The 12212-nt window shown below is 34.6% G+C and overlaps 1 protein-coding gene and 1 pseudogene across 1 annotated transcript; one reads left to right on the top strand and one right to left on the bottom strand.

Annotated features, from left to right (window-relative positions):
• Nucleotides 1-3831, top strand: part of LOC110107892 — a 6254-nt pseudogene extending 2423 nt beyond the window's left edge.
• Nucleotides 3832-4992: 1161 nt separating this feature from the next.
• On the bottom strand, nt 4993-9384 carry LOC110107891 (receptor-like protein EIX2). Its single transcript, XM_020838329.2, has one exon. The coding sequence runs from the start codon at nt 8905-8907 to the stop codon at nt 5767-5769; it is 3141 nt and encodes a 1046-aa protein (XP_020693988.2). The 5' UTR covers nt 8908-9384; the 3' UTR covers nt 4993-5766.
• Nucleotides 9385-12212: the final 2828 nt, after the last annotated feature.

Genomic DNA, 12212 nt, shown 5'->3' with positions numbered 1-12212 from the left:
ATTCTTTCCCGCTTCATCGTCTTCTCCCTATCCAAGACTTCTCCGACGGCCCATCTCCGATTGTCGATCTCCGTCTCGTTCCCTACGGAAACGCTATGATTGGGCCCAACTCACTATTCTTATGCAGGTACTTACTACATTTAAAGATTTTTTATTATTTGAAAGCTGGTGAAGGGGGAATTGAGGGAATGAGCTTGAAAACGTCTTCTTGGACTAAAGATTTTTTTTTTTAATTTGCAGCATGGGCCGTCTGAATGCTTTCTGAACACTGTGGAAGCTTGTGCTATTAATTCCTGGCCGGACGTGGTAATGCATCATCTTACTGTATGTAATTCCCTGTTACTAGCACACATTTATAGTATGAAGATTATATAAGGTGATCCTACATGTTGCAGCGATGGTTTACAAATTTTTGTAGTTAACCTTAACTTTGGTTATTGTTTCTGTTTACTTTTGGTTGGAGTTATACTTCTGATATTTTATATGGATAAAAAATTAGTTCGTCTGAATTTGATGCAGCAACGACATTTCAGTTTCATATATTGTGTTGAGAATTTAGTCCTCGCGAATAAGTACAATGATTGGGAATCTTGTTTCCAGAAGACTAGGCTAGATCCACAACCTTGGTGAACTGCTACAACAGTGGACATGGCAAGAGGTTTGTTTTATTCAAGTAACTTTTTTTTTTCTACTTAAGAAATATAAGATACTATGTCACGTTGTATTTTGCAGTTCTTCTTTATTTTTTCAACTAGTCAAAATTTGAAAACAACTTTTGTTGTAAAGATAGGTATGGAAAATGACAACTTGATCTACTAGTGTAAATATAGTGAAGGACCACCTCTGACATGCAACAACATTGGGTCATGGTGATGTGGATAACACAAGGAATCTATTTTGGCTCTTCACTAGATCAGGAATAAAAGAGATTTATATGGTGATGGAAGGGAGGAAACTAGAATTTGCTCATCTTCTTTACATCCCTCTCAACATCCCCTTTATAGGACTATCGAACCTATCATTTTTGTATGGAGCTTTTTTAACTATGGTGAGGTTTGATTGATTTTGCATTTCTTTGAGGGTCAAAATTCAAACAAATAAATGATTTAATATCTCCTCTTCACATATAATACTTTGTAAACACCTAATCATATGAAGTCACATCTATTGAATGATCGTGGGGTCTTCAAGTCAACTAATCTTGATAGGGATGCTTTAGCAAATGGATTAAGGATTCTAATCATTGGATCGATTCTCTTAAGGCTGTTAGATTGCAATTTGTGTGCCTCCTCTTCCTCTTCTAGCCCCCGGGCTCTCTTGGGAGCTTTTTTTTTAAAGATAGCTTCAATTTATTTTCATTGTAAGACTTTTGGAGGAGTCTATATATACTTTAACATTTTATATAGAATCAATCAATAAATTCAGTCTTTTTTTAATTTTCCCTATGTTTGAGCATGTTATCAAAGCGAGGTTAAGGCTACCTTCTTTTAACCTTTATTATCTTTCCTTATTGTCGGGATTCTTCATTCTCTTCATTATGTTAGGTTTCTTTAATTTCCCTTCCAAGGAGTTAACCATTATGAATAGTGAAGGTTAGATTAAGGAAGAACTTTTAATTAAGGGCTACAAGCCTTATATCACTTGAACAAGTGAAACTATATGAAGATTTTCCTTAAGGAAAAGAGAAAGATCCATCACCTTTTGGATCCTCCTCAAGAGTTGAAGGGCCCAAAGTTTATACTTTGAGATAAAGTAATGAATTTCATGATCATGACATGGTTTTGGAATACCATGATACTTGAAATCAGTAGGTTATATATGTTTCATTATATTACGAAAGATGTTTGGGTTATCATCAACCAAGCATATTAAAAAGTGAGCGTATGAGATAAAAACTAAAATTTCAAAAACCAGCATAGTAACATTCATGTTATCAAGTATTTTAATACAATGAAATGTTTATTGCCTTGAATTGAATTATTCCAAGATCGCAAGATGATATGCTACGATGATACAATAATTTTCAAATAATTTGTAGAAAGAGAAAGAGAGTTCATGTTCCTTACATGATTTAATAATGATTTCGATCAAGTTCATGTTCAAATCTAAATAGAGAAAATCTATCATCACTAAATGAGATCTTTTCTCTCATACAAGATGAAGTAAGAAGGAAAATAATGCTTGATATTTCAAAATTTTTAAACATCTTTCATGACAATCACTGAATCCCAAGGTAAGGGACTTATTGTATTCTCTTTGCTCTCTGGTATAAGGCTATTCAATCAAGCTATCGCCATCCTTTGACATTCTACTGATAAGAGCCTTATCATACCTTTAGGTAGAGACAACTCAATCAAGTTTATTTTTCAAGAATGCTCCTGTGTAAGTGTTTGACTTGCAAATGTTTTTGTTGGATTCTTTTAACTATATATTCTAAAAAATCATGTGCATATTGAACTGTTTAGCCATGTTCTAGCCATTTGTGCTGGTTTCTCCCCTGTTTACTACTAAAAAATGGTTGCAATCCCACCCATCAAAATTGCTAAAAGCCTATGATTCAATGTTTACTTATTGTATTTGTTTTTCTTTTTAAAATCTAATTGTAGTTTGTATATCATATTCATTCTGCCTAAAAGGATTCATTAATTTTAAGCATAAACTTTTGTCTTACTTTATCTGTGATTGGAAATTATTTTGCAGGTTGAACTCCAGTATGCAGCACAAACCAATGCTTTGCAACCCTCTCATAGATATGTACCTTGGGTGGTTGTGAATGGGTTACCGCTTTATGATGTTAGTTTTAGCCCTTTACATCTCTTTTAAGTTTCAACGATGTCAGTTTTGTCATTTTCGTTATCTGGAAACTATTTTTTTTATCATATTTTTTATCTTTAAACATCCACTGTGCTAGTTTTTCTACATAATAAATTAACCTGAAAGAAAATCGCAAAAGATAAACAGAAGACAAATAATACATGATTTAAAGATTAATCCTCTCAAATCCACTGCTACACAAATTTCACTATATTTTATTTGTTCCAATTACAAGAGATGACATTTTTTTTAATTCAGGAAGGCCAAGGAAGACGCACAAAATTGAAATTATTTTAATTAGCTTGTTTTAATGGATTTTTTACATTAGGGTAAATTATTACCATTCCAAAAGAAACATTTTGTGGAAGTTTGTGGTTCATCAAAGATACGTATGGATGCACATCTTTTATTAGATTTGTGAGGCCTCTTAAGCTATGCATTATTATTTTTGTTTTATTTTTTGGTATGGGGATTTAAAACTCTGGCCTATTCTTTAGACTGTTAGGGCAAACACCTTTCGTCTACATGATAGGTGATTAGCCATGCATTATTTGAATGTTCTTTCCCATAAGATATGCTGTTTTAGAGAAGAATCTTGATTCATCTGAAATCTTACACTAATGGGCTGCTATTTGATGTTTTCTAGGATTATGACAACTTTGAAACTTACATCTGTAAATCTTTTCATGGAGAGCTTCCCAGTGCCTGCCGAAGACCGTCTCTTAAGATCCCCCAACAGATGAAAGCAAAGAGTCCTGATAGGTGGTGTGTTATGAATGATACAACCAGTTCTTCCAGTAAAGGCAAACATTAAGTAAAGATAAAGCTTTAATTTAAACTTCCTTGATGCTTTCTTTCTAGTCAACTGCTCTATCTCCTTAAGATAGGTAGGTTCTGCTCACTGATAAATAATCCAGTCCTTGGTAATTAATAGATACTTCACTAAGATTTTGTGTTTTGCTTTTCAAATGAAGGTTTGGTTCTTTCTGTCATCTAATTTGTATGGCATTGAAGTTACACCTCTCAAGTATAATATTGACAAGTTTTCCATCGTAATTTTCTTATGGAATTGTGACTACAAATGTTCTTCAATCATCTAAGAAAATTTTCAGGATAGTTCTATATCTTAAATTGAGCTAAATGTGTATTTTCTGATCTAACTATATCAGGGAAGGCTGAAGCACCAATTTTTGGATAATAATATTGTTGAACCTTTGAGGAGATTTCTTGAGAGCTCCTAGAAGAAATGGAAGTAGAGACTAGGATAGGTTACATTCATTTGGAAAGTATGGCTTAAAGTAATTATGGCAGGTTTGAAGAAGAAAAAATAAAATAAAATAAAATAGTGAGGGCGCTCAAGTGTTTTGACAAATTTTCTCCTCGATGAGGGCTAGTAGCAAGTAAAATAAGTGATTTTGAGTGACTAGGTGTGTAACTCTAGCATGTATCCCCGAATCGATCCCATTTGTGCGACATTTGTGCGATAATTCAAAGCCTCAGGCAAGTTGCGTTTTGTGATAATACAATGGATCATATAGATAATTGATAGTACAAACGTCTTGAAATAGAGCAGAGAACAAAATTTTCAATTAAGCTCTGGCTTCTTCACATGTCTGGATACTTTAGGAGCAGCAAGCGATTTGTAGAAGGTGTGTGCTCCACACTTGGGCAACTAATGTGCAATATGTGGATATTAAGCATGCTGTGGTAGCAATGCTAATAAATGCGAGTAATCACTATGCATCATGGTGCGGCAAATTTGATAGGATCTTAAATAAATGCTTAGTGGAACTTGAATTATAGATTTGAAGATTCATGATTTGAAAAAGCTATTGCATGAAATAGAGGTTGTCAAGACTGCTAATAGGATTTCTCAACAGGTATCCTTGAGAAAAATTCTCAAGAAAGGAGGACTATTTGAGACTTTTTTTTTGGAAAAAGATTCTTGTTGACCTGGCATGGTCTAGCCATTGACATTTGAGATGTTGTTGATTTAAATTGCATTAAATCTTCAAGCAATCTTTTGTATTTACGCATTTACCTTTTATATAATTTTATATTAGAGTATTTAAATTTATTTTAATATTTTCTTTTGCTTAGAAATTAATTTAAAACATAAGTGAAAATTTTATTTATAATTTTCCAGAATGTATTATTATTTATGAACAAATTTGGAAGTTTTTGTTGCATAAATTGGTCTACAATTTGCAATTTTTTTATCTTACAACATATAAGCTCGCATTGCATGTACATTTTTAGTTGATTAGAATATAAAATCTTTGATTATTCACAGGCTACACTAGCTCATAATTTTTACAAATGCCTAAATGCGTATCTAACAAGCACTCTTCTCATATTGAGATTTTTCTTTAATCTCTCCAAACAAAAAGTTAGTGTTGCTAGGATAAAATCACAAAATGAAATGTAGGGGGGAAAGGCGAAAGGTTGGTACAAAGAATTGGTTAGAAATTTGAAGGTGTTTATATAGTTTCTATTTAATATTAATTTTTAATTCATCCAATCAAATGATAAAATCTAATAAATTCATAAAATTTCAAAAAACTTGACATTTTTCTAATTCCAAACAATCAATTGTCTCCCCAAAACAAAATCACAATGGTTAAAATCCATAAAAATACCAACAAACTATGAAATCCAAGAAAAATCGCATGTATTGCAAACCCCCAAAATCATATTGGATAATGGATAAGGAGAAGAAAAGGTTGTTTGGACTTTAAAAGTAGATGCTTTTATTTTGAAAAAAACTTTAAACAAGAGGTAGAAGAAATACAAACAACCCAATACCTGTAGGTCCACAATGATTGATAACATTTATCATATCAGACATAAACAAAAAGTGGCAAGGGTATCTTAATATATGAAAGAAATATAGTTGTTGCAAAGAAAAAAGATGCATATATTGAACAAAATCTACTAGAATGGCATGCAATTTTAATTATCACTGAATTTTATCTCCTTTTGTACAAAAGTATTCTTGCTAAGCCTTTTTGGTTTCTTAGGCACAACCAACCAATCTATAAATTCATAGTAAGCATTAGACCATGACTTTTTTATAAAAGCTACAACAACAATTCCCAGTAGTCCTGCAGCATATCCAAGGCCAACACTTAGGTAAAACCACTCATCTACAAATTCATTTTCGTTGTTATCATCTCCATTCTTATTTGATGTATCGTTGACATTAATATTATTTTCCTTACACAACACGTCAAGTGGTAGACCACAAAGAAATTTATTGCCAGAAAATGCAGATGAACTGAATGTTGTTAGCTGACCACCATTTGGTATCACTCCAGAAAATTTGTTGTTTGATAAGTTGAGATTGCTTAAAAACATAAGGGATGACATAGTAATAGGAATCTCACCAAAAAAGTGATTGTTTGAAAGATCAAAAGACTCAATTTCTTTCATGCAGTTAATATTTTGTGGGATGTTTCCTGTTAGATTATTATTAGAAAGGTCTAAAAAAATCAAGCCAGAGAGATTTATCAAAGTTTTTGGGAATTCACCTGACAGTTTGTTTCCTGATAAATCAATACTTGCCACAAGCGAGAGAGTCTTGGTGTATATTTGTTGTCTGTTGTTTACATTAATTGATATGTTTTCTTCATAGTAAGTTCCTATGTAATGGCCATATCGAAGATAAGTGTTTACTTTCGATGGACTATTTAGGGCTTTAAAGGCTCCAAAGCTACGAGGAATTGCCCCGAAAAGGTGATTATTGGCAAGATCAAGCACTTGCAAGGATTTGAGATTAGAAAGTTGAAAGGGTATTTGACCTGTGAACTTGTTTGATCTCAATCGAAGAATTCGAAGCGCTGGTAGTCTCTCACCTAACCAAGCTGGAATTGAATAATTGAGATTGTTGTTTCCTAGGTCGAGTGTCTCTAGGTTGGTGCAATTCTGCAGGGATTGAGGAATCAGACCTGATAGGTCATTGTTGTTGAGGTGCAGAGTTTGCAGCTGTATAAGTTTTCCAAGAGAATCAGGAATTTGTCCTGAGAGATTGTTGTGTTCAAGAATAAGAGCTTTGAGGTAAGAACAATTATGCAAACTTGAAGGGATTGATCCTATTAGAAAATTGTTTGAAAGATTTATGATTTGGAGCTCCTGAAGATATCCAATGGAAGAAGGAATTGTTCCAGATAAATTGTTATAGGCGAGGGAGAGGTGGATAATGTAAGGTTGCAATTGGCCAAAGTTGGAAGGAATAGTACCAGAAAATTGATTGCAGGAGAAGTCAAGCTGCTCAACTTGAGTTGAGGGCATTGGAATTGACCCACTGAAAAGGTTATTTCTCATATCCACATCAGCAAAGGGAGCAATTTTCATGGGATCTGGTATCCGACCTTTAAACTTATTAAATGAAATGTTTAAAAGAGAGAGATTTAAAGAAAGATCCTCCCAAAACCAATTTGGTATCTTGCCAGAGATTGAACTATTGGAGATGTCAAAGAATTGAAGTTCCCTCTGGGTTTTAATCCAGGAAGGAAACTGAGAACCCAACTTACATGAACTCATTGCTAGATTTCGAATCTGAAATGGAGGAACCCAGCTTGAGCTAAACTTAAGAGTTAAAGAGTTTGAAGAAATCAAGAAGATTTTCAAACTGCTCAACTTCAAGAAGTGCTCCTCATTTACAGTTCCAGTTAATTGATTTGAAGAAAAACCAAAGAATTTAAGTTTGGAAAGATATCCTAGAGTTAATGGAAGAGTACCATTTAGTTGATTTCCATCGAGGCCAAGTTGAGTGAGATGTGACAAATTTCCAAGAGATGGTGGGATGAAACCTGTAATCATGTTATAAGAAAGATCCAGGACACTGAGATTTTGGAGCTCTCCTAGCCATTCTGGTAAAGTACCTCCAATTCCATTTACACTCATGCTGAAATAATATAAATTTTGCAGAGGTTTATCTGATAAACATCCTTGGACTTCCAGAAACTTAGGAAGTGCAAGAGTCAGCTTATTACCCTCTAAAAATAAAGTTTCCAAGTTGCAAATCTTGCCCATGGAGCTTGGGATCCCACCTTCAATGCTATTATCAAAGAGATTAAGCTCTACAAGTGAAGTGAGGTTCCCAATAGAATGAGGAAGAAATCCTTGCACTCCATTTGATGCCAATCGAATGCTCTCTATTTGCCTCCAGTTTCCACCAAGAAGCTCAGAAATGTCAGTTGTGAGATTATTGTTCGTTGATAGATCAATAATCTTGAAGCTAGAAATTCTGAATATCTCAGGGATTGGACCATAAAAAGCTGCATTGCTCAAATCTAAATGAACTAAGCTACTTAAGTTAGCAAACCATTTGGGGATCAGAGAATTGAAGCTGTTAAAAGAGATATCCATGACTTGTAGAGAAGTGAGATTAATGAATGGAAGGTTCTGAACAATTCCTACCACTTGGCAACTTGAAATATGCAATTCTCTCAAGGAAGATAACCTGTTTAGTGGTTGAAACAATCCCGTTTCAGCCATTGAGAGATCAATAAAGTCCATTGAGAGGAACTTCATAGAAGAAAGACTGGATACCCAATGAAAATCATGAACAACTAAAGGTGGAAAACTTGAAGAAAGATCAAGATATTGCAACCTTGACAAGTTTCCTAACTGAACGGGCACATTGCCAGAGAATCCAGCTCTTGATAGGTTTAAGTATCTTAACTTCTTCAGAGAACCAAAGAAATGAGGGATTGGAATGCCTCCAAATGTATTGTAGCTCAAATCTAATTGTTCAAGTGACTTCAGCTGGAGCAAAGAAGAATCTATTTCTCCACTCAAGTTCCAAAAACCATGAGATGTAAAATCCACAGAACTACCAATATTTGGATATGGATTGCGAAGCTTTATGAAAGTAACTGAACTAGTATGGTTATCACATCTTATTCCTCTCCATGAACAACATTCACTTCCTCGCCATGAAGAAAGCCGGCCTTCTGGATCATTGAGACTCTTTCTGAAATGAAGAAGGGCCCTTCGTTCAACAACTAAACAGTCAAAAACAGTCTCAGAGCATAAGAAATAAGCTTGAATCAAACAACAAAAGAAAGCAAAAAGCTTTGATAGCTTCATGGCAGCAGTTGCAAGTATGGAAGATATGAAGATGTAAGTGCTTATATAAGTTAAAATCACAAAAAACGTTCATTTTATATCATTTGTTAGTGAAGTGAGACTTTGCTTTTGGTTTAAAACAGTGTTGAATTTGTCAAAAATGGTGGCTTAAGATCTTAATATACAATCATATCTGCCCATTAGCTCAATGGCCTTCTGCCATCAAAAAGATATGATGTGAAGTAAAGGTAGAATAAATACAAGAGTAGTTACTTTTTAGTCTTTCAGTTGACTTTAAGGAGATAGTGGAAGAGCAGTTTATGATGAGGGTGGAATGACTTGGAAACATTTAAAAACTAGCAGTTTTGGTATTATCGCGCTTTGTTAATTTAGGATTTATTTGGGACGACTTTCTTACTGCTTCTTAAAGCAATTTTTTACTATAAAAATTTTAATTTTTGTACTAAAAGGTTACTTTAAAAAATAGTCAAAAAGCTGTCGCAAATGAAGCCTTAGTAATTAATTTGAAACATATAATAGATTTATAAATTATAAAGCACTATATTAAACATTATATCGCATCATTTGTTGTATTTAACAAGGTTATTTTCATAATTTTTGGATTTGCAAATAATTTAATTGTTAACTATGAAAAACACATAAGAATTGAATAATCCCTAAAAGCATATTCAAAGTCAACTGCTGCATGGCATAATATGTGTCATCCTGCCAGAAATCACACAGTTTAAGACCGCATCTTCAACAATTCTTGCCAATTAATAATTGCCATTGATTAGCAATTATTCGGGTGTTATTGGATGCTACCTATATTGTAATAGTTTTTATTTATTTATTTTTCTTTTCAATTACTTCTTGTTCTTTAGCAGTTGGCAGTGCAAGGTTGCTCTTAATGATCTAATGCCTCATACAGTTGACAAGATTTTGTAAGATATTCAAATGCCTAATAAACGGTCCACGATCAAGGGGATCGATATCGGCCATCCATTCAAACAACTCCCAACATACCCTTGATCTCCCTTCTATTTATTGGTCATGCCACTCTCAGAAAACTATAAATAAATCCCACATTCCTCATGGAAGATGACCCTAACAAGGAGGAGAAGTTGGAGAAGGAAGAGAAGGAATAAAGACAAATTAGAGTTCTCTTACCACTAGACTCCTTGATCATCGTTGGACCACCGACAATCGTAAGACTATCGTCGGGCTTCTGCCTTGCCACCGACTAGCGCCGGGCTTTTGCCTGACTACTGACTGAGGACATACTTCTACTCGTCCATTGAATGACGCAGGACTTCTACCCAGACATTGACTAACCCCAGACTTCTACTCAACCACTGACTATGGTCTTTTCGACCTGCATCGCCCACTATTTACGGCCCTTCTAACCTTTGTCGTCAGACAACAGTCTTTCTTATCACTGTCACCCCCGACTACAGTCCTTTTGACCTCCATCGTCTGCCGACTACGGTCCTCACAACCTCTGTCGCCAGATAACGGTCTTTCTGACCTTCATCGAATGCCGATTTTGGTCCTTTCAACCTCCATCCCCTGACAACGGTCCTTTCGACCTCTGTTGCCCACCGACTACGGTCCTTCCGACCACCGTCACCAGACTACAGTCTTTCCAACCTCCGTCGCGTGCCGACTATGGTTCTACCGACTAAACAAACTTGTCAATATTGATTCTTTCAATTCCCACCATTTAATGCACTCTCTGTGATGTATATTTGCTACATCAAACCAAGGCCTTTCCCCCAAGGAAATGTCTCATTTGTAATTTATTGCAAACACTAGTTGATTCATTTAAACTGGGTCAAGCCTCATGATTTTTCCCCCTTTTTCAGTGGTTTCCACGTAAAAACTCCAGTGTCTCTTATGAATGCTAAACTCTTTTTTTTATATGATTGTGTGCTGGATCTTCGTACAAAACTAAGAATTTAAACTTTGCATTTCTCTATTGTCGTGAATATTCCAGGACATAACAGGAAACATTAACAGCAATCTAATATTGTTGTGAACAACGGGAGATGTGTTGAAGATCTACCATTCCATGAGGTGCTCAGCAAGATGAAATTTCTTTCAATTATTAGAAGAATAGATAAGAACGACCAAGTTGTAGAAACTAGATATTGCATTAGGTGTCACAAGGAACCTGCAACGTTAAATACTATTCAAATTTAGGTTTTATTTGGAACAATTTTTTATTGCTTCTTAAAGCAGCTTTGTAATACATAATTTAAATTTTTTGCATTATAAAACTGCTTTCAGAAGCAGTAAAAGACCGTCCTAAATGAAGCTCCGTAATTTCTTCAAAAATACATTGGCATAATGCTCTTGTCATCGCTTGTCACATCATGAGGAAGAGGAGATGGAATAATAATGAGCTTGGAGCTCACACAAAGGCAGGAGTTCAGTGGAACTTTGTAGTGTAAGATTGGTAGATAGTAGTGGTGGTACCCACTATGGCCACTACATTGCTTATTGATTGCTTGTTGCTGCCCATCATAAGTGCTGCTATAGCAGTAGCAGTCTGTTCATCCATTTGCATTTTTGTATCTGGTTTTGGCCTTAGCAGAGCATTGTATATGCTATGATACCATTCTCAGTGGCCAGTGAGAAAGTTTCTTAATGGTTAATGATGGCTTGTAGTGGCTGCTATCTTGATTGCTTTTTGTTAAAAAAATTTTTATTAGCTTTATTGACTTCTTACCTACTACTTATTCAGCAGGTTAGGAAAATTATTTTAGAGATGAAGAATGACAGATAAGTGGTTATTATATACCCCAATATGCGGAATTGCACGAGTTATGGAGATCAAACTGGTAGGGCTGTCAAAAGTGAGTTTTAGGTCGGGTTCGGGTTGAACCTGAATCTAACAATGTACTTTTTTAACCCGACCTGAACTTGACACACTTCTTTTATGTTTTACTAAAATTTTTTTATTTAATTTTTTTTTTGAAGTTTTCCTGCCCTACTTGTCCAAGCACATGCGATATATATATATATATATATGTCTATATATATGTCTTCAACTAAATCAAATTAAGGTAAGATTTACTTCAATCAATTTAAAATAAACCAAACTTATTCAGTTTGGACTACGTGGTTTATTATTTTTTGGAAATAACATTTACTTATTTCATAATAATCTTCTAAAATTCTCCTAAATCAATTAAAAACGGGTCAAATTAGGTTGATTTCGGGTTTTCGGGCCAATCCGAACTCAACCCGATTTTAAAAACAGATCGAAATACCTAACCCAAACCCGAAATTTTCGAGTCGGGTGTTGGTTTTCGGGTTGTGTC

The sequence above is a fragment of the Dendrobium catenatum genome, unplaced genomic scaffold (assembly GCF_001605985.2).
Source record: "Dendrobium catenatum unplaced genomic scaffold, ASM160598v2 fragScaff_scaffold_920, whole genome shotgun sequence".
In the NCBI taxonomy this organism is placed as follows: Eukaryota; Viridiplantae; Streptophyta; class Magnoliopsida; order Asparagales; family Orchidaceae; genus Dendrobium; species Dendrobium catenatum.
The sequence above is the reverse complement of the archived record's forward strand: the minus strand, read 5'-3'. Positions and strand labels throughout refer to the sequence as shown.